At 37.8% G+C, this 23,560-nt stretch overlaps 1 protein-coding gene across 3 annotated transcripts in view; it reads left to right on the top strand.

Moving 5' to 3' along the window:
• PIBF1 (progesterone immunomodulatory binding factor 1) overlaps positions 1-23,070 on the top strand; it is a 151,181-nt gene extending 128,111 nt beyond the window's left edge. For all 3 annotated transcript variants that reach the window (XM_012723134.1, XM_012723133.1, XM_004680099.2), the window contains 2 exons: positions 16,031-16,204; positions 22,894-23,070. In XM_012723134.1, the coding sequence (XP_012578588.1) occupies positions 16,031-16,204; positions 22,894-22,944 (225 nt within the window). In that variant the 3' untranslated portion in view covers positions 22,945-23,070. The remainder of the gene's footprint in view (positions 1-16,030; positions 16,205-22,893) is intronic.
• Positions 23,071-23,560: the final 490 nt, after the last annotated feature.

The raw sequence follows: 23,560 nt of genomic DNA, 5'->3' as shown, positions 1-23,560 counted from the left end.
TGTCATGTAAGTGAAATTATTAATGATTGTCTTCTCAGTCTTGCTTTTTTCAACTTACCATAAAAAAAATTCATCCATATGGTTGCAAGTATTAGTCATTTTTTCCTTTTTATTGCTAAGCAATATTCCATTATATAGTTGGAGAAGAGTTTAGTAATCTGTTCACCAATTGATGGCTATTTGAATTGTTTCCATTTAGAGGCATCTAAAAATAAAGCTGCTATCAGTAATTGTCTGTCTCGTTTTGTGTAAGTATGTTTCCATTTCTCTTAGTAAATATCCAGGAGAGGGATTGCTTAGTCCTATGGAGAGTGCAAGTTTAGCTTTAAGAGCGTACCAAGCTGTTTTACAAAGCCACTGTACGGTTTACAGCCCACCAGCAATGGATGAGTGTTCCAGATGCTCTGCAGCTCGCCAGCAGTTGCTATAGAGCCTCGCTTTTTTAATCCAACACATTTTTTCCCACTGAACTGTCACTGCCTTGCCTTAGTCATGTTTTTACCATTTTGTTATCAAATGTACTAAATGCTCAAAACAGATTATTGGTTTATGAGTACCCTGAAGACATTGTTTCCAAGCCTGGGAAAGATATATCAGGTATTTGGGAAGAAATTACTGGAAGGATCTTATTGATAGAGATGACTGGAGAATATTTTACTGGAAGCAGTTCAAAGGCACATATCCTAGAAATGGTGTCAGGGAATTTGGGGAATTTTCTCTATTTTACAAACGGTGTTTGGAGTGAGTGCTCTTAACCGTGGTATTTTTACATGATGAATGAAAAGGATAAGAAGGTATCACTGGATGACTTTTAGGTAGATAAGTAGATTTAACAACAGGTTACAAGCTCAGAAAAGCTTCTCTGGGTATATTTATTCTTTGTCCTGAATTCCAGCATTCCAGGCCTTATCTGCTATTACTTTACTTCCTAGGATTCTACCTCCAGACAATTGTTTCCTCACTATGGAAGCCTGATTTATTTACTACATGGATTTTCACAAATGTTCTTAAAATTGAATATTTAAGAGATGGTAAAGACAGTTGTCCATTTAGTAGCATACCAAGTACTTTTATTTTCATAATGCTGCATAACAAGTATTTTTTTCACAATGGCTATTTTCATTTGATTTTAGAGAATTATACTACATTCTAAAAATATATGAACAACTTTATGTATTTTGTACATCATACTTTAATAATCACGTCATTCGTGAGGCCAAATAAAGACTAAAGCTTTTATTTAATGGGCTAATAATTGTGACTAGGTTTAGGAAAAAATATATAAATTACAGATTTATTTTATTTATGTATACAGAACCGAGGTACAGGCCAGTGGTGCAGGGGCAGTGAGAGGATTCACCAGAGCAGAGTGGGGAACAGAACAGGCAGATCTATGAAGTATACTGCTGAGGGGAGTAGCAGGCAGGTCAGGAGAGGTCTGCCACGCCATGTGGGTCACCTCCCTGGCCAGGGATGCCAGAGATGGGGTGGATGCCGGCCAGCTTTATAGTGCTGCACGTTAACCCAGTGCATCACTAGGGTGGACCCTAGGAGAAAATATATATTTTTGAAAATAATATAATAGTTTATTTTTACATCATTTTGTGCCTTTTTCCATCTTAGTTGCAATCCCCTTGGGTTTCCTATCACCAAATCACCCGTGTGCCATCACCATAGTCCAATGCACTCCCCTCCCCCCTTGAAGACTGATTAAGTTCAAAGGATAAGAAGGTATCACTGGATGGCTTTTAGGTAGATCATCCCCCCATCATTTTTTATCCCATTCTCCATCCCACCCCTGTAAAATGTCTCTGGTATATAGTTGTTCATTATTATTATTTGGAGAAAATATTTTTAAATATGAAGATTTTGGCATTAAGATGAAACTGTTCATGCAGACCGCCTACCTTCTACCACATGGAATCCATTCACATGGATGTATATCTAATTAAATAATTGTCATTTATCTTGACCATTAATTTGTAGACATGCTAGATTTATAGCCAGATAGTTTAGAAATGCTAGTGAAGTATGTGAACTTTCTAAATAAGACTTTGTTGGAAAGATAAAGGAGTCTTCAGATGAGAAGTGAAAATATGCGTGTGTGATATGTATATGAAGAATATTAAACAAAGGAAGAATGAATGAACAGCTGCTCGGACAAGACTTTTGAACTTAATTAATCAATCTTCAAGGGTCCCAATGAATATTAATGCCAATACATAAGAATCTTACGTGTCAAAAATTAATAAATACATTTTAGTTAATTTTCTTTTTTAAAAAAAGATGTATATACGTAGAAGAACTAGGGTGTAGGCCAGAGGTGCAGAAGCTAAGAGGATTCACCAGAGACAGAGTTGGGGAGCAGAACAGGTAGATCTACTGAAGTCCATTGCTGAGTCCAGTGGGTGAGGCAGGAGAGGTCTGCTGCACCATGTGGGGGTCATGCCCTTAATTATTTATTTGTTTTGGGAACTAAATTTAAATAATTGAGCATTCTGACTTTCCTTATGCCAAATCTTAGAAGAAAGGTAACTTTCTTCTAAAAAGCCCTATGTAGCCAATATCTAAGTCATTGCTTTAATCAGCTAAATTTTCTCAGTTTAAATTAGTGCTTATTAAGGAGACCAAATGAATATTTTTAAATTTTTCATTTTTCTTTTTGCACAAGACAACTGTGACTCTGTACGTAGTTCTGATGTGCTGATGGTCACGTAATGACAGTGGTCATGTAATAGACATGAGACCACTGGCTCATTTACATAGTTCTCAAATATGTGTTCTATAAAAAAGATAAAGGGATAATTCTAGTTTGTTGATTCTAGTATGTTTGGGGTATGGCTACATAGGGCTTTTATTTTCTGTATTAACATTAGCTCAAATTATTGTTTTATTTTTAAAGATTTATTTATTTATACATACAGAACTAGAGTACAGGCCAGAGGCTCAGGGGGTGGTGGGGGTGAGAGCGTTCACCAGAGACAGAGGGGGAAGCAGAACAGGCAGATTGACTGAAATACACTAATGAGGGGAGCAGCAGGCAGGTCAGGAGAGGTCTGCCATGCCATGTGGGTCACAGACCTGGCTGGGGACCGAACTTGTGCTTGCTGTGGCTGCTATAACTTCACAGAGCTGTGCTTTAACTTGTTGGGCCACCAGGGAGGGCCCTCAAATTATTATCTTAAAAGTAACTCCTGTGATGTTAGGAGTTCAGTTGTTGCCTAAAAATTTCTAGGAGTGGCCAAATCAATATTAGCATAGCGTGTATAAATGAAAAATGATCGCTTTATTTGGAATTATGAGTGGCAGTTAGGTACTTTTTATTCTCAACTTCAGACGCTTAATGTCATTACCTCTACAGAAAATCAAAACAAAATCTGGTGTTATCTTTATTTGGTGAAATTACTTAAGAAAGGCTACTAAGGACTTCCATTTATACTTTATAATTTAGTTTTACAACAGTACACTTAGATAAATATCACTGGCCCTCTTTTTACAGATGATCCTGATGCTGATAAGAGTTAAGTAACTCAATCATGCTTATATACTTTCTGTCAAAACTACAAGTAGGGCCCTTCCTGGTGAAGCAACAGGTTGTAAAGCACAGCACTATGAAGCTACAGCAGCCACTGCAGCACGAATTCAATTCCCGGCCAGGGAGCTGACCTACATAGTGTGGCAGACCTCTCCTGACCCACCCACTGCTCCCCTCAGCAGTGTATTTCAGTGCATCTGCCTGTTCTGCTCCCCACACTGTCTCTGATGAATCCTCTCACTGCACCCCCCATACTTCTGGCCTGTACCCCACTTCTGTATGCATAAATAAATAAATCTTAAAAAAAAAAACAAAAACTACAAGTAGATTCTTTCTTTCCCCTGAAACAAAAGCTTATGATCTTCATCCTTAATCCCATTTAGACAAAAATCTCATGGCCAATTATCACTTAGTTCCAGGAAAGATTTTGTCTCTGTAAATGAAGTTATGTTCTTTCTTTCTGTTAGAAAATGAAGACTGAGTACTTTAATGTGTTTCAATTTTGTCTTAGTTGCCAGAAAACACAAAGATACTATAATCTCCTTTTTTTTTCTCTTTCACTTTTAAGCCTCAGAATCACTTTTTCTCTTTTCCTTCAAGTGTTGAAATGTTTTTACCATTAAATTTCTTCATTTATACTAAGACCTTTTATGTGTAAGAATATGAAATATAACAAATATAAATTTTAAGTCATTAAGTAAAAAAAGGAGCAAAGAAAAAGATGAACTAATGAAATCTCACTCTTAGATTACAGTAGCAGGACTTATATGTAGACATCCAGGTTTCAATCTAAGAAATGGCTTTTTTGTGAAGTGTCCGTCGGAGGAGTCTTGTCATTTTCACCTCTTATTATCCATCCATAGTTAACCATAATCAAGCAAGATTTGCTAATCAGCTTTGGAAATTCTAATTCTGCTGTTACTTTGTATATATTTTATCCTGGGTCCTTCAAATGTAAACTTTCAAAGTAGGAAAAGTTTAATCAGCCAAATACCTAAAAGAACAGTGAGTATAAATTTAAGAGGCTGTTCTCATTCTTTTGAAGCTGTATTAAGGGCCGTGGTAAGAACCCCACTTAGGGAGCTATTCAAGTATTTCAGCAAGCTATAGTGGTGTCTTGAACTAGGCTGGTGATGATGGTGTCCAGCAAAATTAGACCAATTTAAAAGTAATGTAGGGCCTCCCTGCTAGTGCAGGGATTAAAGTCTCAGCACTATCAAGCTACACTAGACACTGCAGCATAAGTTCGATCCCTGGCCAGGGAGCTAAGCCACATGGATCAGCAGACCTCTTCTGACTCGCCCAGTGCTCCCCTCAGCAGTGTGTTTTGATAGATCTGCCTGTTCTTGCTCCCCACTCTGGTAATTCTCTCATCCCCCCCCATACCTCTGCCCTACACCCCAGTTCTTATATGCATAAATAAATGAAAATAAATCTTCCAAAATAAAACTCAGAAAGTAGAATCATGGACCTTGGTGACTGGTTTTAGGGAGCAATGAAGAGGAATGATAGTTGACACTCAGGATTTGCTTTGTGTCCTAGGTTTATGTAGTGCTGCAAAGAACATGAGAAGGGTAGGTTTGAGAAGGTGAGCTCAAGAAAACATCTAAGATTTCTAGGAGAGAGTATAAATGGCAGGTTCTAGAACTCAAGAAAGAGAATTCATCTGGGCATAGAGATTTGAGTCACAGCATGAAGACAGCTTTACATGGAAAAAGATTAAATGAACTAGTAAGAGTATCGATTAAGACCAGAGGGAAGCTTGTAGGATGGAATCTTGATGAGCACTAACATTTAAGTTTTGGGTCAAGGATAAAGCTTTCAACGAGGAGTGAGGAGTGGTCAGAGAAGTGGCAGGAACATCAGGGGGAGCAGAGTCAGTGAACCCGGAAGGACAAGTTGGAAGGGCGTTGGCATGGACTGTCAGAAGCCAGATCAAACAGATTAAAAAAGAAAGTGTCCTTTGGATTTAATCAGATGATAAAGTACTTTCACTGGTGCTAATAGGCAGATTTGCCATGAACTGATGAATGAGGAAAAGTTGAGAGTAGGAAAAACAGATAACCCTTAAGATGTGTGAATAAGAGCACTTAGGATGATCAGGGAAGGAGGGAGCATTTCAAGGTCTTTATCTCCCAAGGTTGAATAGTGTTCAGTTTAGTTGGTGACAGGAGTTAACCAGATAGATTCTGATGCAGCAAAAGAGAAGAAAGTCAGTTGAACAAAAGTGCTGGGAAAGGGAATATCCAGAGCCAAGTAGTAGTATTTAACTTTAGATGGAGGGTCATTTTTTTTTCCATTTTGAAGTGTAGAAGTAAAGATTATCTTAAGATAAAAATAAGGGCCTTCCAAAAGGGAAAAGGCACAAAATGATGTAAAAATAAACTATAATTAAAAAAAAAAAACAAAACAGGGGCCTCCCTGGTGGCCTAGTGGTTCAGTCTCAGAGCAAGTTCCACTATAGCCTGAGTTCAATCCCCAGCCAGGTAGCTAACCCTCATGGCACAGCAGACCTCCTGACCCGCCTGTTGTTCCCCTCAGCAGTGTATATCAGTGGATCTGCCTGTTCTGCTCCCCACTCTTGTCTCTGGTGAATCCTTTCACCCTCACCCCCATACTTCTGGCCTACACCCCAGTTCTTGTATGCATAAAGAAGAAACATAAATCTTTAAAAAGAGAAGAAACCTAATAGAGTAAGAATTTTAAGGAAAATAGAATTTTGAAAGAGCTAAATAATAAAGATAGGATAATTGCCAAGTTGAAATGTCTTATATTAATTGTAGTACCATTCTGTATAATTTTTCTATAACTACACTCAGCATTTTTGGTATAAATGTGGAGAAGATGGAGAGCTGGGCAGATTCAGAATTACATTCTGTTTTCTATTGTACATGTATACATATTCAGCTCTCTCATCAAATTGTAAGACTGTATCACCTCTATATTCCTTTCATCTTCTATACTAAATTCTGTTTCCTTATATATAAATAAAGGTAGTATCTACTTTACAGGTTTGTATGAGAATTGAAATAATCTGGTAACATTCCTAGCACGTCACAGTAAGTCAAGGAATGTAGCTCCCTTCCTCCTTTCCTTCCTTTTTAAGAGTCTGTTCAAATGTTATCTATTCTTTGAAGCCTTCCCTAACTCACCAGAAAAAAAAAATTTTGTTTTTTTCTACTGCTTTCCCATAATTTAGAAAATATTTCTATGCTCATATTATTGTCATAATCATGCATGTTTTCCCCTATACAGAATCTAGTTCTTTGTATGTTAGCCTTTAGCCCATTATTTAGCACATAATACACAATTGAATGTTAGTTTAACTGATTATGGTCGTTTCCAGTCTTCAGTAATAATTACATAAAAGGTGCCAAATAGAATAATCAAACAGAGAGGCCCTCCCTAGTGACACAACAGGTTAAAGCGCAGCAGTGCAAGCTAGACAGCCTAGCCGCTTCAGTGAGTGTTTTCCATCCCAGCCCTGGAGGTGACCCACGTGGCGTGGCAGGCCTCTCCTGATCCGCTCACTGCTCCCCTCAGCAGTGTACTTTGTCAGTCGGCCTATTCTGTCTCTGGAGAATGCTCTCACCACCCCTGCACCTCTGGCCTGTACACCAAGTCTGTATGCATAAATAAATAAATCTTTAAAAAATAATAATCAAGCAGAGAACTTTAAAAAGTAGCATTTAATATATCCTCATTCCCTTCCCTCAAAAAAGAAAAGAAAAGAAAAGAAAAAAGAAAATCGCTGATAACTGTTATACAAGCTCTCTTACAGCCAAGAGCAATTTCAGGAACTATTCGAAAAAAAGCCAATAGAAGTCATATCTGACATGTTTGTCTGGAATAGAGCTATTTCTGAAACCCTAGCATAGAAGCTGTGGCCACAGCAACTTCTGCAGGTATTCCTCTAAAGAATAATGTATAATTGTGGAACATAAGACATTTGTTTCAAAGACCAAAAATACCTCCCACCCTTTCACCCCATGTTTCTGTCAACACGATCTCTCTCAGACGCACAGATATTTTTTCAGCTAGTATCTCAGTTAGTATTTAACCCAAATTAACCAACCACTCCTTACTGAGTACCGAGAATGTGCAAGGCCCCACATCGTCTAAATGTGGGACTAACTCCCATTTACCCTGATAAACTTGCCTCTTACTGAAGTCTGTGTCACTAAACAAAAAGAAAACAAACCCTGCAGTTAGCCAGGTTTCTTAAAAGTGAAGTCACAGTATAATTATCATTCTTTTATGATATGTTTATGTTCCAGGACTCTAACTTGTATGTTCTTTGTGATTTCTCGGAAAGTTTCAGGGACATTTCAGCATCACAAGTGCCCTTAGGCAATCCACTTCATGAAGGGTTCAAATAAATTACATATTTCTATATATGTGTCATTCTTTTTGGTTCATTCTTAACTGTTTTGAAATTTCTTAAGAATACCTTTTTACATGTTTTTCTCATATACCTATGTAGTAAATTTTACAGTCAGCATGACTAAAAAGAAATCCCTAAGTGAGTAAGGTAATTTCTCTTCAAATGAAGATATAATTATTTCTCAGATTCAAACATTTCTCAAGTTAAAGTTTGCTTTTGATTTGCTAGGAAAGACAGTTATTTTAGTGAAAATCTGGAACACACATACAGTATGGCATATATTTCCCTATAAAATTTTGGAATTCTTATTTTTTCCATATGAGGGTTTGTGAACTCAGGCCAGAAGAAATTAAGGAAGTAAATTACGGCCCCCAAATTCTCATTGCAAATGTTGACTTTTTAAATACTTGAAGTATGATAGAAACAGACCTATTGTGACTTTGGGATATCCTTTTCACGAAGAAGGCACTGAAAGTAAAGAGAGGACCCTTGCTCCCCCCCAAAGCTAAAGGTTTGAAGACCAAGAAAATAGTGCTAATAGTCGTCCATAGCCACAGGAAAAAGAAGATCCACACATCACCCACCTTTTGGAGGTCCAAGACACAGTTGAGTCCAGAGGCAACCAAGATATCCTTGGGAGAGTGCTCCAGAAGAGACAAGCCTCACCACTGAGCCATTATCAGCTTCCCTGTGACCCCTGAGTCAGCCATGAAGAAGAGAGCATACAACAGCACATTCGTGTTTATTGTGCATGTCAGGGCCAACAAGCACCAGATCACACAGGCTGTGAAGACACTATGGCACGGATATGTTCAGGTCAACTCCTGATCAGATCAGGTACACAAAAGAAAGCGTAAGTGTCACCGGTTCCTGACTCTGACTCTTTGGATGTTCCCAACAACATTGGGAGCATCTAAGCAGAGTTCAGCTGACTAATTATAAATTAGAATTTTTTTCACCATTACAATAAAAACTCGTTAGTTTTTATGTTCATTGGTTTCACTTACACCTCACAAGAATCCCATAACACTCTTATACCCATTTCACAGAAGCAACAATTGGATCTTAGTTGTACAGTGTGTGGAATACTGACTACCTTCCATTTTGAGTTGCATGAAAGACACTTGAATTTCTTTTAGAATCAGCCTGTTCTGCTACCCGCTCTGTCTCTGGTGAATCCTTTCACCAGAGAGGCCCCCTGCTACCCTGGCCTGTACCCCAGTTATGTATGTATAAATAAATAAATCTTTAAAAAAAAAAAAAGGAAGAGGGCCCTCCCTGGTGGTGCAGCGGGTTAAAGCGCAGCACTAAGAATCAAAAGCCACTTCCACATGAGTTCGATCCCCACCTGCCCCGGAGGTGACCCACATGGCGTGGCAGACCTCTCCTGACCTGCCTGCTGCTCCCCTCAGCAGTGTACTTTGTCCATCTGCATGTTCTGCTCCCCACTTTGTCTCTGGTGTCCTCTCACTGCCCCTGCAACTCTGGCCTGTACCACAGTTCTGTATGAATAAATAAATCTTTAAAAAAAAAAAAAAAAAGGAAGAGTCAAATGTGTATTTTTCCCACTACATGTTAGATGTTTGGTATGTTTTCTTTTTTTTAAGAGTTATTTTTTATGCATACAGAACTGGGGTACAGGCCAGAGGTACAGGGATGGTGAGAGGATTCACCAGAGACAGAGTGGGGAGCAGAACAGGCAGGCTGACAAAGTACACTGCTGAGGGGAGCAGTGGGCAAGACAAGAGCGGTCTGCTGTGCCATGTGGGTTCCCTCCCTGACCAGGGATCAAACTCATGCTGAAGTGCTTTCACTTCAGTTTCGTGGTGCTTTGCTTTAACCTTTTGCACCACCAAGGAGTGTCCTGGTATGTTTTCTTTTAAACAACAAATACACTTGTCTGACCTTTTTATTGGTAAGGAACAGCTAAATGACCTCCTGCCATCATTTCTAACCCATTTTTATGACTGTCTCAGAGTTATAGCAGTTTATAACAAACCAATCACATGAAACAATTTTAGAACATAAGAACACACACAACAAAATGTAAAGCTATAAATTATGTCTAGAAATGTGTGGCAAGAGAGAATATTAACAGCGATATAATAATAACTCTGTTAGTTACCATGTGGAAACTTGTTTGACATAAACTTAAGTCACTGATCACATCAAGGAACAGACACTGACAAGAGGTGAGGAATACTATGTGGAGAAAGTAAGGGCAATGCAGTAGTCATCTTCTAGAAACCAGTACTTGTAATGGAGGATAGACTTGATAGTCTGATGTTGATGAAGACCAGCAAGAATATGCATCAAAACTTAACAGATTATACTGAAATACTAAATAACAGGAACTAGATGGTACAGAAGAGAAAGCCAGTCAACAACCAGACATGAATACCAGAAGCAGAAGGCAAAGCAGCCAAAAGTGCAAGGTACTGTTCAGTAGTCAGAATAGCTAAGGGAGTTGTGCAAACCAATCAGAACAGAACCAAGGTGCCACATCTCTGTTTCCCCCTAACAATGGCACTAGATTTCAAGAAAGGGACCTGCTTTACTGTTATTAGTTTCCTCCACCTGGGTCACTGTTAAGAATGACCTTAAGTTTCCAAAGAATGTTTCATGTGATTAGTTGTCCCCCCTAGGCTACAACTGCACGGTCAACATTCATGTAAACACTTGAACTCTCACTAAGTTTTCAGTCAGCGTAAGACTCCAGAAATGTTTGTCATCTTAAATACATTAGAGAAGAAGCAAATAGGCCTTATTCTGCTTTACTCTGTTCTTTATTCAGTTCTAGACCCAAACTTTGAATGCTAGGAGGTAGTTTGCAGAAAACAATCAAATCGAAGAAAATTTTTTCAGGGAGAAAAGTGGTGAGTGAACTGGATATTGTTAGAACAGACAAAGATATAAGAAATTCCAAAAACGTGTGAAAGAATCAGCAATAGACTTGTTAACCATGTCTCTAAAAGCTATCAGTAGAATTAAAACTTAAAGACTTACAAGGAGACATTTGTTTAGCTTTGCTCTGTCTTTCTTTGTTTGTTTAGAAACTGGCTAATATCATGAGATTCTTCCAAACCTGAAATGTGTGTCAGAGATCTTGATAATCAAAAACTTGTGTTTACATACTGGTTTCACTTCATAAGAAGCTAATAGACCTGGCTAGGTTTTCTTCAAACTTTCTAAGCAAAATCCTCATCTTCAAAACTGAAATAATATTTACCTCTTGGTATTTGGGAGAGAATTAAGTTACTATGTAAATCCCTTAGCACAAAATCAGATATATAGGTGTCCAATGAATGTTAATTTCTGACATAGTCTCCACTTGAGCAAAGAGACAATCCTAGGGCGAGGTTAACCGCCAAATGAAAACAAGTAGTTAGATGGGAAGACTGAAGGCTAGGAAAGAGTAGTTTTCACTTGCAGATATTGATACTATTCTGTAACAATTGTGCCTTCTAAGATTAAGTTTGTTGTTTAAAGTGTATGCCATTGTCATTCAAGGTATAGTTATACCTCAAAAAAATCATACACTAAGTGATACTAACGTTTTACTTCATTTAAAATTCTTATTGAGCACTCAGAATATGGACTGGATCAACTAGATCTACATTCTTCCTTTAAACTAGTTAATCATGTTAGATAGTCTAATGATGTTTTGGGTTGATTTTGTATTTATTTTTGTCTTTATCTGTTTAAAATCTGTTACTGAGGTATATACAAGATAATGAACTGTGTTCTGAAATCTGTTTTAAAATATTTCCAAAAGGTTGGTAAGGAAATAGATAATGCGTTGTTGATAAAACAATTAAGCAGTTCCTCAAACCATTACCATGTGATCCAGCAATTCTAGTACTGGTTATATACCCAAGAGAAATGAAAATTTACCCACATAAAAGTATGTGCACGAATGTTCACAGCTGCAGTATTCACAATAGCAAAGTAGTGAAAACAACCCAAATGTCCATCAGTTGATGAATGTATAAACAAAATGTGGTATCGCCATACACAGGAATATTATTTGGTTATAAAAAGCTGTGAAGTTCTAATGTGTGTTACAACATAGATGAATCTTGAAAATTATACTAAGAAGTCAGCCACCCAAGATGACATACTGTGATTCCATTCATGAGAAATGTCTACTACAGGGTTATCTACACAGGCAAAAAACAGACAGGGAGTGCTTGGAACTTGGAAGCTGAAGTAAGGTCTGATAATGGAGTGATTTCTAAAGAAAATCAGTGTTTCTTTTGAGGTGCAGAAAGGTTTTAAAATTAGTTAACAGTACTGATTGGCTATTTTTGAATATACCATAAGCCATTGAATTACACTCATCAAATGGATGGCTATCTGGTATGTGAATTTTATCTCAGTAAAACAAAATTGGCAAAATTTGATAATTATTGAAGTTGGACAATAGAAATGAAAGCTCATTATGCTGAGCTTTCTTCTCTTTGTATTTTTGAAACTTTCCATAATAAAATATTTTTAAATGCCATCTTCAATGAAGTTTTAAATATCCAAAATACATGTGTATGGTTTCAAACAAAACTGGTTTTTACCTGTGTTATCACAACTAGAAAAGATACACAAAACTTCTTAGTCATGATATAATGTTACCCCTACAGAGAAACACTTATGTTTAACCTCCAATAGAACATAATTTTCATTACACTAGTCAGAGTTAGTTTCATCAAGAAATGCCATCTTTGTGTCTCTTTGCCAACATCTTTGCAAAGTTTAGAACTTTCTGCAATTTATTGGTAACTATGCAATAACGTTGAGCAGCTGCTTCACAGTTGAGCTGTTGTAATATGTCACTACTATATGCAAATTGTTTATATTAAGTATATGATTTTGGATTCAAGAAGGCAATTTATCTCTTTCATAGAGATTATCTGTACAATAAACATCATCATTATCATCATCATCTGGCATTCTCATTAGAATGCCCTTGCCCTTAGAATGTACTCTTCCATTTCAAAGTAATTAGTATACTGCAATGTGATTTTTATTGCTTTGTTTAGTTTTAGTATTAGCCTGTTTTAGTTGTATAATGTGATGCAGTTCTACACTTAATACTTTTAATGGCTGGTTGATTCATTTGTGAAGTTACTATAATTTTCCTATGTACTTGATAAATGGTATCATGATAACATGTATACTATTATGGAGTATTTGCCATGAACATGCTAGAACTGCCAAAATAAGGGAGCTCAAGAGTAGGGTACTAAACATTTTTTGAAGAAGAATGCCTACTTTTATGCCAAGTACCCTACTATCAAGCCTGATAGACAGATTTTCTTATCTGCCTATACAGAGATTATATTCAGATGTCTCATTCAAAGAAATGACCTTCACCAGCTTAAAAGATTACATTTCTTATAGCCCCATGCTTATAAGTCAAGACATACAACCTAAGACCATGAAAAATTGGAGGAAAATGAATAGTATTAAATGAAAAACATCACAGTAAACAAAGAAACTGACCCCTTCCTCCAGAGAAAACCCAAATAAGTAAATAAATAAAATCTGGAGGAAACTTAATAAAATATTGGAATTTCTTCAGAAAGAGTTGAGAAAATAGTGCTTTCATAAGTTAAGAAATTGATCACAAAAAAAGTTCATGGTATCTTTTAAAATTACAAGTTATTACAAGTAAAAATGCTAGTAGACGTGTTTTTGGAAATGTCAATTACCCCTCTTAAAACTTAAACAATGTTTAGTGTATGGGCCCTCCCTGGTTAAAGCACAGCGGGTTAAAGCACCTTGCTACGAAGCTAAAGCCACTGCAGCACAAGTTCAGTTCCCAGCCAGGTAGGTGACCCACCTGGTGCGGCAGACCTCTCCTGACCCGCCCGCTGCTCCCCTCAGCAGTGTATTTCAGTCCATCTGCCAGTTCTACTCCCCGCTCTGTCTCTGGTGAATCTCACCCCCCCCACCTTTGGCCTGTACCCCAGTTCTGGATGCATAAATAAATCTTAAAAATAATATCCCAAGTTAGAATGATCCTGGTCTAGATAAGACAAAGACATGTACATTTCTCTTAACAGCACCAGAGAGAACCTGTTCCTGTAATTTCACCCCTTAGCAGCAGAGGGAATCCAAAGTGAAAGCAAATTATGGTCTTCTCTAGAGCACTTAGGGACCAAAGACTTCTGGATAGTGCACCCTCAACAACTCCATCCTTATCCTCAACACCTACCTCCCCCTGCACTCCCTAGCAAATACAATAGACTAAATTCTGCTTTACCTTATTTATCTATAGAATAATAATAACTTGTGTTGGAGGTAATTATTTGCTATTATTTTACCTTCATGCCAAGAAACAAGGTCAGCCAGTGAAAAGAGGTGTTTTTTATTTTTTTATGCATACAAAACCTGAGGTACAGTCAAGAGGTGTAGGCAGTGAGAGATTCACCAAAGACAGAGTGGGGAGCAGAACAGGCAGATTGACTAAAATACACTGCTGAGGGGACCTGTAGGCAAGACAGGAGAGGCCTGCCAAGCCATGTGGGTCACCTTCCTGTCCATGGATGGAATTTGTGCTGCAGTGGCATTGATAGCTTCCTAGTGTTGTGCTTTAACACTAGGCCCTCCACAGGGAGGGCCCAGGAAGTGCTTTCAAATAGAAAGTTATTCTTTGATAGACTGGGAGACTGTTGTCTCCACTTTCCCTTCTGCTTATCTTGGTAAATAGAACATCAATTGAAATTTACTGTAACACCAGACATATTTAACATCAGTAGTTATATACATACACCACAGGAGAGCTAATATAAATGGAATAAAAACTTAGAAAGCAAAGAGTCCTGAAAAGATTCAAATAATAGTGTATCACATTGGCATTGCCTGACAGTGTACACATTCTCATGTATATAGGCCAAGCCACCCCAAAAGGAGAAAACAAATTCTGGCACCATTTCTTCCAGCTTCTCACTTGGCCCGAAGATTTATTAAGGCTCTGGGCTTAACCTCAACAGCTCTGTTTTAAAATACCCACTCAAGCTAGATGATTCTAAATAGAACTAATGACAGCCAAAAAAAAAAAAAAAAAGGCCTGTAGGAACTTGCTCTGACATGGAGCTGATGTCTATAAACAGATTAGTAGAAAGGAGAACATCTCTCTACCACTATAACTTTTGTATCTTGGCATGAAGATGAAATAAAATAATAGAAAAAAAATTATCTGTAACACAGCCTAGCACTGTTCTACAGGTAATAAGCTAAAGGAGAGTTCCATTTGTGTCTCCATGTACTTGTGTTTGATTGAGGCTAGTGACTAATGATAAATATCCACTAACGGGATTTGACTATAGGGAAAAGGTTTGACCATGGTGGTAAAATGAAAAACAACAGATTTCAAGAGGGGATGAGTGAAATTTTTGATCTAAGTTCTTCAAGAAATTCAGCATAATTCTTAGCTCAAAGACAACTGATACTAATAAAGCCAACTTTAGTTTTCCTCTGTGAAAGGAAAGGAAATAATGGCAAGACAAGGGAATAATATGGCAAAAGATATGACACTATATTAAACTTACTATGTGAATTGATTATTAAAGCAAGAAAAGAATTTTTCAGTTCCCCCTCACCCCACAATTTTATGTGATATTTCAAAAGAAATGGGAATATTTAAGAGCTAGAAGAGGTAACATTAGGTGTTTAAATAACCTACTCAGCAAACGTATAGAAGAACTACAGTGTCAGCAGTTCTCAAATTTGGAAGGTCTGTTACCATGTGGGGATCTTCAAAAAATGTCAAAGTCAAAGTGATGCTGCAGGCTAATTCTCTCCTAATCTCTGGGGTTGAGACACAGGCACTAGTCTATTTTGAAGCTCCATAGATGTTTCCACAGTGCAGAAAAATCTGGGATTCATTAGACTATAGTAAATACTAACAGTATTTACTATACTGCAACTATTGTTTGAGATTCATGTACCTCATTATTTTAGTTAATATTTTGTTTTCACAGCTTTCCTCATTTATATAGTGTATTTCCAATGATTCTTCTACTTCTAAATAAATTTAAATGTTGTAACATCAATCACAAGTCTTCTTGCAATGACCATACTTGCCGTTTTCTTCCATTTTCACATATTAACAGGAATTGGCCGCAATGAAACAGATTCTCACTGATATGCGTAGTAAGCGTTCTGAGAACAACTTACTTCTTACGAAAACAGAATCAAAAAAAGTGACAGAAAATCAGAACTCAAAGTCTGTGAATGTGCCTAAGGAACATGAAGAAAATATATTTATACCCAAACCAACACTATTTGTAAGTACAATTTTTTAAAGACTTAGAATTTTAATCTCTAATTTTCACTAATAATTTTACTTAAGTTTCTTTCTAAATGTTCATTTTAACTTAATTTTAATAGCTTTAAAAGGGCAGTAAAAATCTATAATCAGTAATGTCTGTATAATCTATCTTATAGTGCATAGTTGCTAAATGTCTGTATAATCTATCTTACAGCACATAGTTGGGGTTTCATATTTTTATTTAACATATTAGACTTGCCTAAAAATTAACCTAATCTAATGCATAACTCCTACAGTTTTCAGACTGAGTCTGAAGGAATCAGACTGAGAATCAGGGAACACATTTTGTGTAATTTTTTAATTTACATAAGAATGAATAGGAAGCAAAGCATCACCTGCTCCTCTTCTTTGTAAAATGGTATATTGATATTTTGCTCTAACAGTTTCTCTTAAAGAATAAAACTAGGCCCTCCCTGGTGGCACAGGGGGTTAAAGTGCAGCCCTGTGAGGCTATTTGCAGCTACTGCAGCACCAAGTTCAATCCCAGGCCAGGGAGCTGACCCACATGGCGTGGCAGACCTCTCCTCTCCCACCCGCTGCTCCCCTCAGTGTATTTCAGCCAGTTGGCCTGTTCTCTTCTCCACTCCGTCTGGTGAATCCTCTTATCACCTGCACCTCTGGCCTGTACCCCAGTTCTTATCTGCATAAATAAATAATTCTTTTTTAAAAAAGCAAATTTGTGCTTATATACATATATATGAATTAAAGGAAGGAATTTCATTTAAAAAAGAGAGTGAAACCAACCAATAAAATGTTAACTAAAATACTAGCAAAAATTCATATAATGCTATTCAGGATCAGTGAGATGCAAGAGATTGCTTAGTCATTACAGAGTTCAACCTTTTTTTAAAAAATGACAAAGAGTTGCATACAACCTAGGTGAAGTGGCATAATTATTGTCAGAATCCATGTGAAGATAATGGAGAAAATAGGAAAGTAGGAAGCCTGGATTGACCTTCCTGTGTAGAAGGCAGCCAAGTCCATTAATCTTTTCCCTACTGGTAGGTACATCACCTTCCCTTCATTGCCCTCTGTTTCTGCTTGGCTCATAGTTTCCATTTCCTCATTAATTTAGTCACATTCTCTTGTCTTGAGACATATTCCTTTACATCCTTTCTGCATCCACTCTCATAACTAGTCAGTTCTCCCTGTGTTTTCCAGGGATAAGAATCTAATGGGTGCAGCTCATCCTAATTAGGTGATACCTCTTTTTCTGTCAGGTTATTAGCCTGGGTAGTAAGTGACTGACCTTCCAAGTGAGCCCTGAGACTGACCTTGGAGAATGTCCACACTTTTGACAGGTAAAGATGAGAGTCAGAGAGAAAATCCAAGGACAGAGAAAGCACTGTATTCACATGTTCTTTCCCAACAGTGTCTTTTCCTTATTTAAAAACTGAAACCTACCATGTGCCTTCTATATCTAAAGAATACTCCCTTACTACTCTATTCTTATGTGTGACGTTACTCATTTCTCTACCCATTAGCACTTTCCTTTACAGTGAAAGGGAGATAAAAGGTGATAGGATAAGCCTGGGGTAGTCAATTTCATCGAAACAGAAAGTCCAATGGTGCTTGTGTCAGGGACTAGGTGAATGGGGGGGGGTAGGTGGTTATTGTTTAATGGGTACAGAGTGTCACTTATGCAAGATGATAAGAGTTCTATGATTGTATGGTGATAAATACAGAACAACAGTATCATTGTGTTTAATGCCACTGTGGGTATATAAAAATAGGTTGGTACATATGCTTCATATCTTATTGCAATTAAAAATTTTTTAGTGGATAGATTATAAAGAGTTTTTATCATTCTGTGTTGGTGAAGAAAAGTTTGTCATTTTATCAAAAAAAGAATATAAGACTCGTATATAATATATTAAATGTAATGAGTATTTCAGACAATCTGCCTGTTCTGCTCCCCACTCTTGTCTCTGGTAAATCCTCTCACCCCTTGCATCTCTGGCTTACACCCCAGCTTTGTATGCATGCATAAATAAATCTTTTTTGAAAAACAAAAGGAGAGAGAGATTATGAACTGTTTTTTACATTCCTTATCTCATTTTATCCCCTCAGCAGCCCTCCGTTGTTGACTATTGTGTCAGTTAAGGTACTTCTAGGAAACCCACATCACATTACAAAGAGACAGTTTAGTTTAGGATCACATGGAAACCAACAAGTGATGATGGACATTGCAGGACTAATAACTATGAGACACTATAACCATATCTAGGCCTTAGTGGGCAAGGACAGATTGGAGCCTCCCTATGGAAACTTTCATCTTCTGTTGAAGTATTTAGCCACTGCCATCCCAGGCAGAGAAAGAGCCAGGAAATAAATATCGCAACTTTCCTGCCTACAGGCCTACAGGCTTCCATTGACTGGCTAATCAGAAACAGAGACACCACTGATGAACTCCTGGAGCACAGAGCCGGATAGAAGAGGATAGAAAGTAGCTCTGTGGTGCCAGAATATCCTGCACAATTATTTTTTTATTCTCCCCCATTACATATAAGGTAACTATAAACTTACCTAGTTTACAAATAAATGGTCTGGGGCTGTTTCATTCCAAAACCATTCTTTAGCCACTGTGCTATACTCAATCACTCTCCTGTGGTTCAAGCCACAAGTCTCAAAAGAAGCATAGTTTTGAGCAGCTGGCCTGGGCCAGACACTACCCTGTGTCCTCTTTCTAATTGTGTGCTAGTTCAACAAATCGTTCAGCCCCTCAGATACAGGCCTGGAAAGAAACATTTCAGAGGTAGCATATGACCCTTTGACACCACCAGGGATCTAAGTTCTTTCGACCTTTCTTTTCCACCGTCATTGGTGTATGGCTTCTGTCTTTAAAGGAATATTCCCCTAAGTTCTACCTGACATTTTATATTTAAATCCCATTGACCAAACCTTAGTCACATGGCCACACCTAGCAGTGAGGGAGGTTGATAAATGTAGTTTTACCTAAATGAACCAATTACTATCATAATAATATCCCATAATAAAATCAGGGCTCTGTTATTAAGGGGAAAGTAGATATAGGCAGGCAATCAACAGACTATGTCACGGGGTCCTATTCATTTTTATATTCTGTTTACCTAAGGAAAGGGCCTGGCACGTGGTAGGTATTCAGTGAAGTAACAAATAATTTGGTGACGTAAAAGAGATTCAGCAGAAAGAAAGAAGGATGAGCCTGCCTCCTACAAGACCCTGACTTCCAGTTATATGTAGTTAGGACATGACAGTGAAGTTCCATCAGATCACCTAGACATAAGAACCATATATCGGACCTGTGAAATCAAGATGTGAAATTAACTTACAATGATTATGATCAAAGGTCTCAAGAATAGATTTAGGAAGTGGAAAAGCAGTTAATTCCCAGGTCAGACTAGACGTGATTGTGACAAGTCTATTTCATCAACACAACAGAAGAAAGAGTATCTGAGGTGTTGGGGGAGGCTGAAGTAGGTGGTCCTTTGTGGATCAGACAAAGAGAACTGTCTACCACTGAAATTCTTGTACTGTTATTTTTGAGTCTTTAGGATTTTTTTTAAGGTTTTTTTGTTGTTGACTTTATTTATTTTGAGTAGAAGAGCTGGATGTAGGTATAGGGTTGTGTGTCTGAGAGGATTCACCAGAGACAGAGTGGGGAGCAGAACAGGCAGATCTGCTGGAATACACTGCTGAAGGGAGCAGCTGCCAGACAGGAGAGATTGGCTGTGTCATGTGGGTCAGCTCCCTGGCCAGGGATGGCCATCGAAGTGGGCCATCACCATGGTAGCACTGTCATGCTGAGATTCCTTCTTTACATCTGAAGTTTTTATTTACTTTCTCCCGCCACACAAATAGTAGTAAAATGTTTGCTGAGAAGATGCAGATATGCAAATTTTTATACCCTTGGCTGTAGTCTTGAGGGACCATAGCATGCTCTGTAAAAGTTCTTTTCAGGGGTTTTATTGTCCAGGAGCCACAGTTAAGAAGACCATTTTACATCGTGACCTAGTAATGACCACACAGTTCTCAAAACAGAATGCAGCCCCACTGTGGCAGGTATTGGATATTTTCTATCCTTACCTGCTTGGTTTTTGTTTTGTTGTTGTTTTGTTTGTTTGTTTTCAATTATTCCTCACCCACTAAATTGATTTCCTTACCCATAGGTTGATGCCTGCCTGAAGTTTTCATTTTCCTTTTTTTTCTTCATTCCAATTTTATTTAGATAAAAGAGACATACAGTTTCAAAAACATTGGCATTGCTACTCTTCTGTGATGGAAAATTGTGAACACTTCAGCCTTTTAACTGACTACTTTTCAGTCACACAAACCTCTCAATCTTATTATATTAAGAACACTATTTCCTCATTTTACTCTGACTTGTCTTTATGATCTGCATTTGCTGAAAGGCATTTGGCTAAATATTAATTACATTTATCAGGGCCACCCTTGTGGCCTAGGGGTTAAGTCTCAGTGCTGTCATCCACTCACCAGGAAGGCCTGAGCTAGGCACTGACCAAGGAACTAACCCACACATGGCGCAGCAGACCTCTCTTGTTTCACCTACTGCTCCCCTCAGCAGTGTATTTCAGTCAGTCTGCTTGTTATACTCCCCCCTCTGTCTGTGATGGATCCTCTCACTCCCCCGCACTTCTGACCTGCACCCCAATTTTTGGCCAAAAAAATAATAATAATTACATTTCTCATTACCAATTAATAAACCAGCAATTGGGCTTGTAATTTGGTTTCTTTTGGATTTGGTTAAACTCACACACCTTTGAATTCCTTGGTAGACAGCTCTTGTCCTTTTCCTATAATTTCCTTACTTTATCTTAAAGGTATCTTTTACCTTTAAAAGGCTAAGGACTTTGGACTTCCTTTTAAAGAATGATCTACTGAAGTACTTTGGCTGACGCAAATTTGCATTTTAGAAAGATAAGCTTGAAAAGATTGTGGATGATGAATCCAGTTGGCTAGAAGAGAAAGTCATATCAAAACTAGGAAAGGATGAGGGCCCAAGGTAAGCCAACAGAGTGAAGATGGGAACAGAATGAGGAGTTTCCAAGATATTTTGGTAAAAATTAAGGACTTAGTTTAAAATGAATGTAGTGAGTGAAAAGAGGTAAAATAAAGAGAGGTATCAAATATTACTAGTTTAGATGACTGAGCAGACTAAGACAGAAAATATTAAGGACTGAGGTAGTTTGTTTTGACAGGCTGACTGTTAGTTGCCTGTGGGGCCCACTGTGTAAAGTAGTTAAATGTCAAATTAGCAGTTGTGTAGAAATGGGTGTTAAAGGAGTGAGTACTCTTTAGGTGGTAGCCAAAACTGACCTGAGCATGGATAAGTTTAATATCTAAACTAATTAAGATCAAGAGAAACTCAGTGGTGGTCTCCCTCCAACATTTGTGACCAGCTACGACATATGAAACAATAAGAAATGAAATAGTTATCAAATTTCTCTACACACCTATACATATATGCGTGTGTTTATTTAGGAATGTTCTTTCATAGTTTTATGCAAATGCAGTGGGGGAAGAGTCAACTCTGTATTTAATTCATTGAATAAAATAAGAGTATTTTGATTGCAATCAGCACCTTTTATAAAAGATTCTCGATGCTTTATTCTGTAACAGACTGCTTCCCCAAGCTTTTTTTTATTTGTGCATACAGAACCGGGGTACAGGCCAGAGGCTCAGGGGCGGCGAGAGGCTTCACCAGAGACAGAGTGGGGAGCAGAACAGGCAGATCGACGAAGTACACTGCTGAGGGGAGCAGCGGGCAGGTCAGGAGAGGTCTGCCACGCCATGTGGTCACCTCTGGGGCAGGCGGGAATTGAACTCATGCGGAAGCGGCTTTAGATTCTCAGTGCTGTGCTTTAACCCACTGCGCCACCAGGGAGGGCCTTCCCCAAGCTTTTTTAAAGATATATTTATGCATATAAGAGTTGGGTGTAGGCCAGAGGCAGGGAAGGCTGAGAAATTTCACCAATGGGTAGCAAAATAGGTGGATTGACTGAAATACAGTGCTGAGGGGAACAGCAGACAAGACAGGAGAAGTCTGCTGCACCTGGGTTTGATCCCTGGGCGGTGATCAGACTTGTGACAGTGGCTGTAGTTTGCTCCACAGTACTGTGATATAACACTTTGCACCACCAGGGAGGCTTGCTAGGTTTTAAGTAACTATTCTGTAGAGCATGGTTCTTTTTAGATTGAAATGATCGGAAAAACCATGGAGCACTCTGGTAAATACTTAGCAGTTCAGTAGATTCAACACTCAATGATTTGATTAGTGACCCTTCAGTTAATGACTACCCATATATAGATAAATGAGACAACTAAAAAGAAGCTGCATCCTTGATGTTTTTATAATTCCTTTGAAAATAAAATCAATTCATAAAACAACTCTATAAAATATGTTGAATACAAACTGGGTCATAAAACACAGGTATGTGTGTTTTCTACAAAATACAAAACCTTTGCGCTGAGGATTCTTTAGCATAAAAGCTATTATTTACTGTAATTTCACATTAAAAGTTCCAGCGTAGGTAAGTATTGAGTCCTCTGAATTGCCTCTTACTCTCCTTGTAAGCATTTCATTTGATTTTTTTTTTTCCTTTCTCTCTCTCTCTTTCTTATTTCATTTTATTTTATTTTTTACAGACCAAAAAGGAAGCACCGGAGTGGTCTAAGAAACAACAGATGAAGACCTAGTGATTTTGCCATGTCATTATTTACTCCTGAAAATCTTTTTTTGATGAATGAAGAAAATTTCAACTTAATCATGTACTTGGCAATTTTTAAATAACTAATTTAAAGTTTAACTGTTAAATTAACAGATTTCAGCATAATAATCAAAATGTATAAAATGCAAACAATTGTATACTTTATATTTGGTTTTATCTATTTTGTTACAAAATAAATATTGTATACTCTATGATTTAAATTTTGGAACTTTCACAGTTCTTCCAGGCATTTCATTTTTTTAAAAAAGATTTATTTATTTATGCATGCAAGAACTGGGGTCAGGCCAGAGATGGAGGGATGAGAAGATTCACCAGAGACAGAGTGGGGAGCAGAACAGGAAGATCTACCAAAGTGCACTGCTGAGGGGAGCAGTGGGCAGGTCAGGAGAGGTCTGCCGCACCATGTGGGTCAGTTCCCTGGCCCAGGATCAAGCTCCTACTACAGTGGCTTTGGACAGCACTTTAACCCCTTCACCACCAGGGAGGCCCCTTCTATGCATTTTAAAGAGTGTGGTTTATAAATATTTTTGATTAGTTCTTATATTCATAAGTATGTTTTTAGCTATATATATTCTTAGTTTAAA

Source organism: Condylura cristata, unplaced genomic scaffold (genome assembly GCF_000260355.1).
Source record: "Condylura cristata isolate star-nosed mole 26May11 unplaced genomic scaffold, ConCri1.0 scaffold00010, whole genome shotgun sequence".
In the NCBI taxonomy this organism is placed as follows: Eukaryota; Metazoa; Chordata; class Mammalia; order Eulipotyphla; family Talpidae; genus Condylura; species Condylura cristata.
The sequence above is the reverse complement of the archived record's forward strand: the minus strand, read 5'-3'. Positions and strand labels throughout refer to the sequence as shown.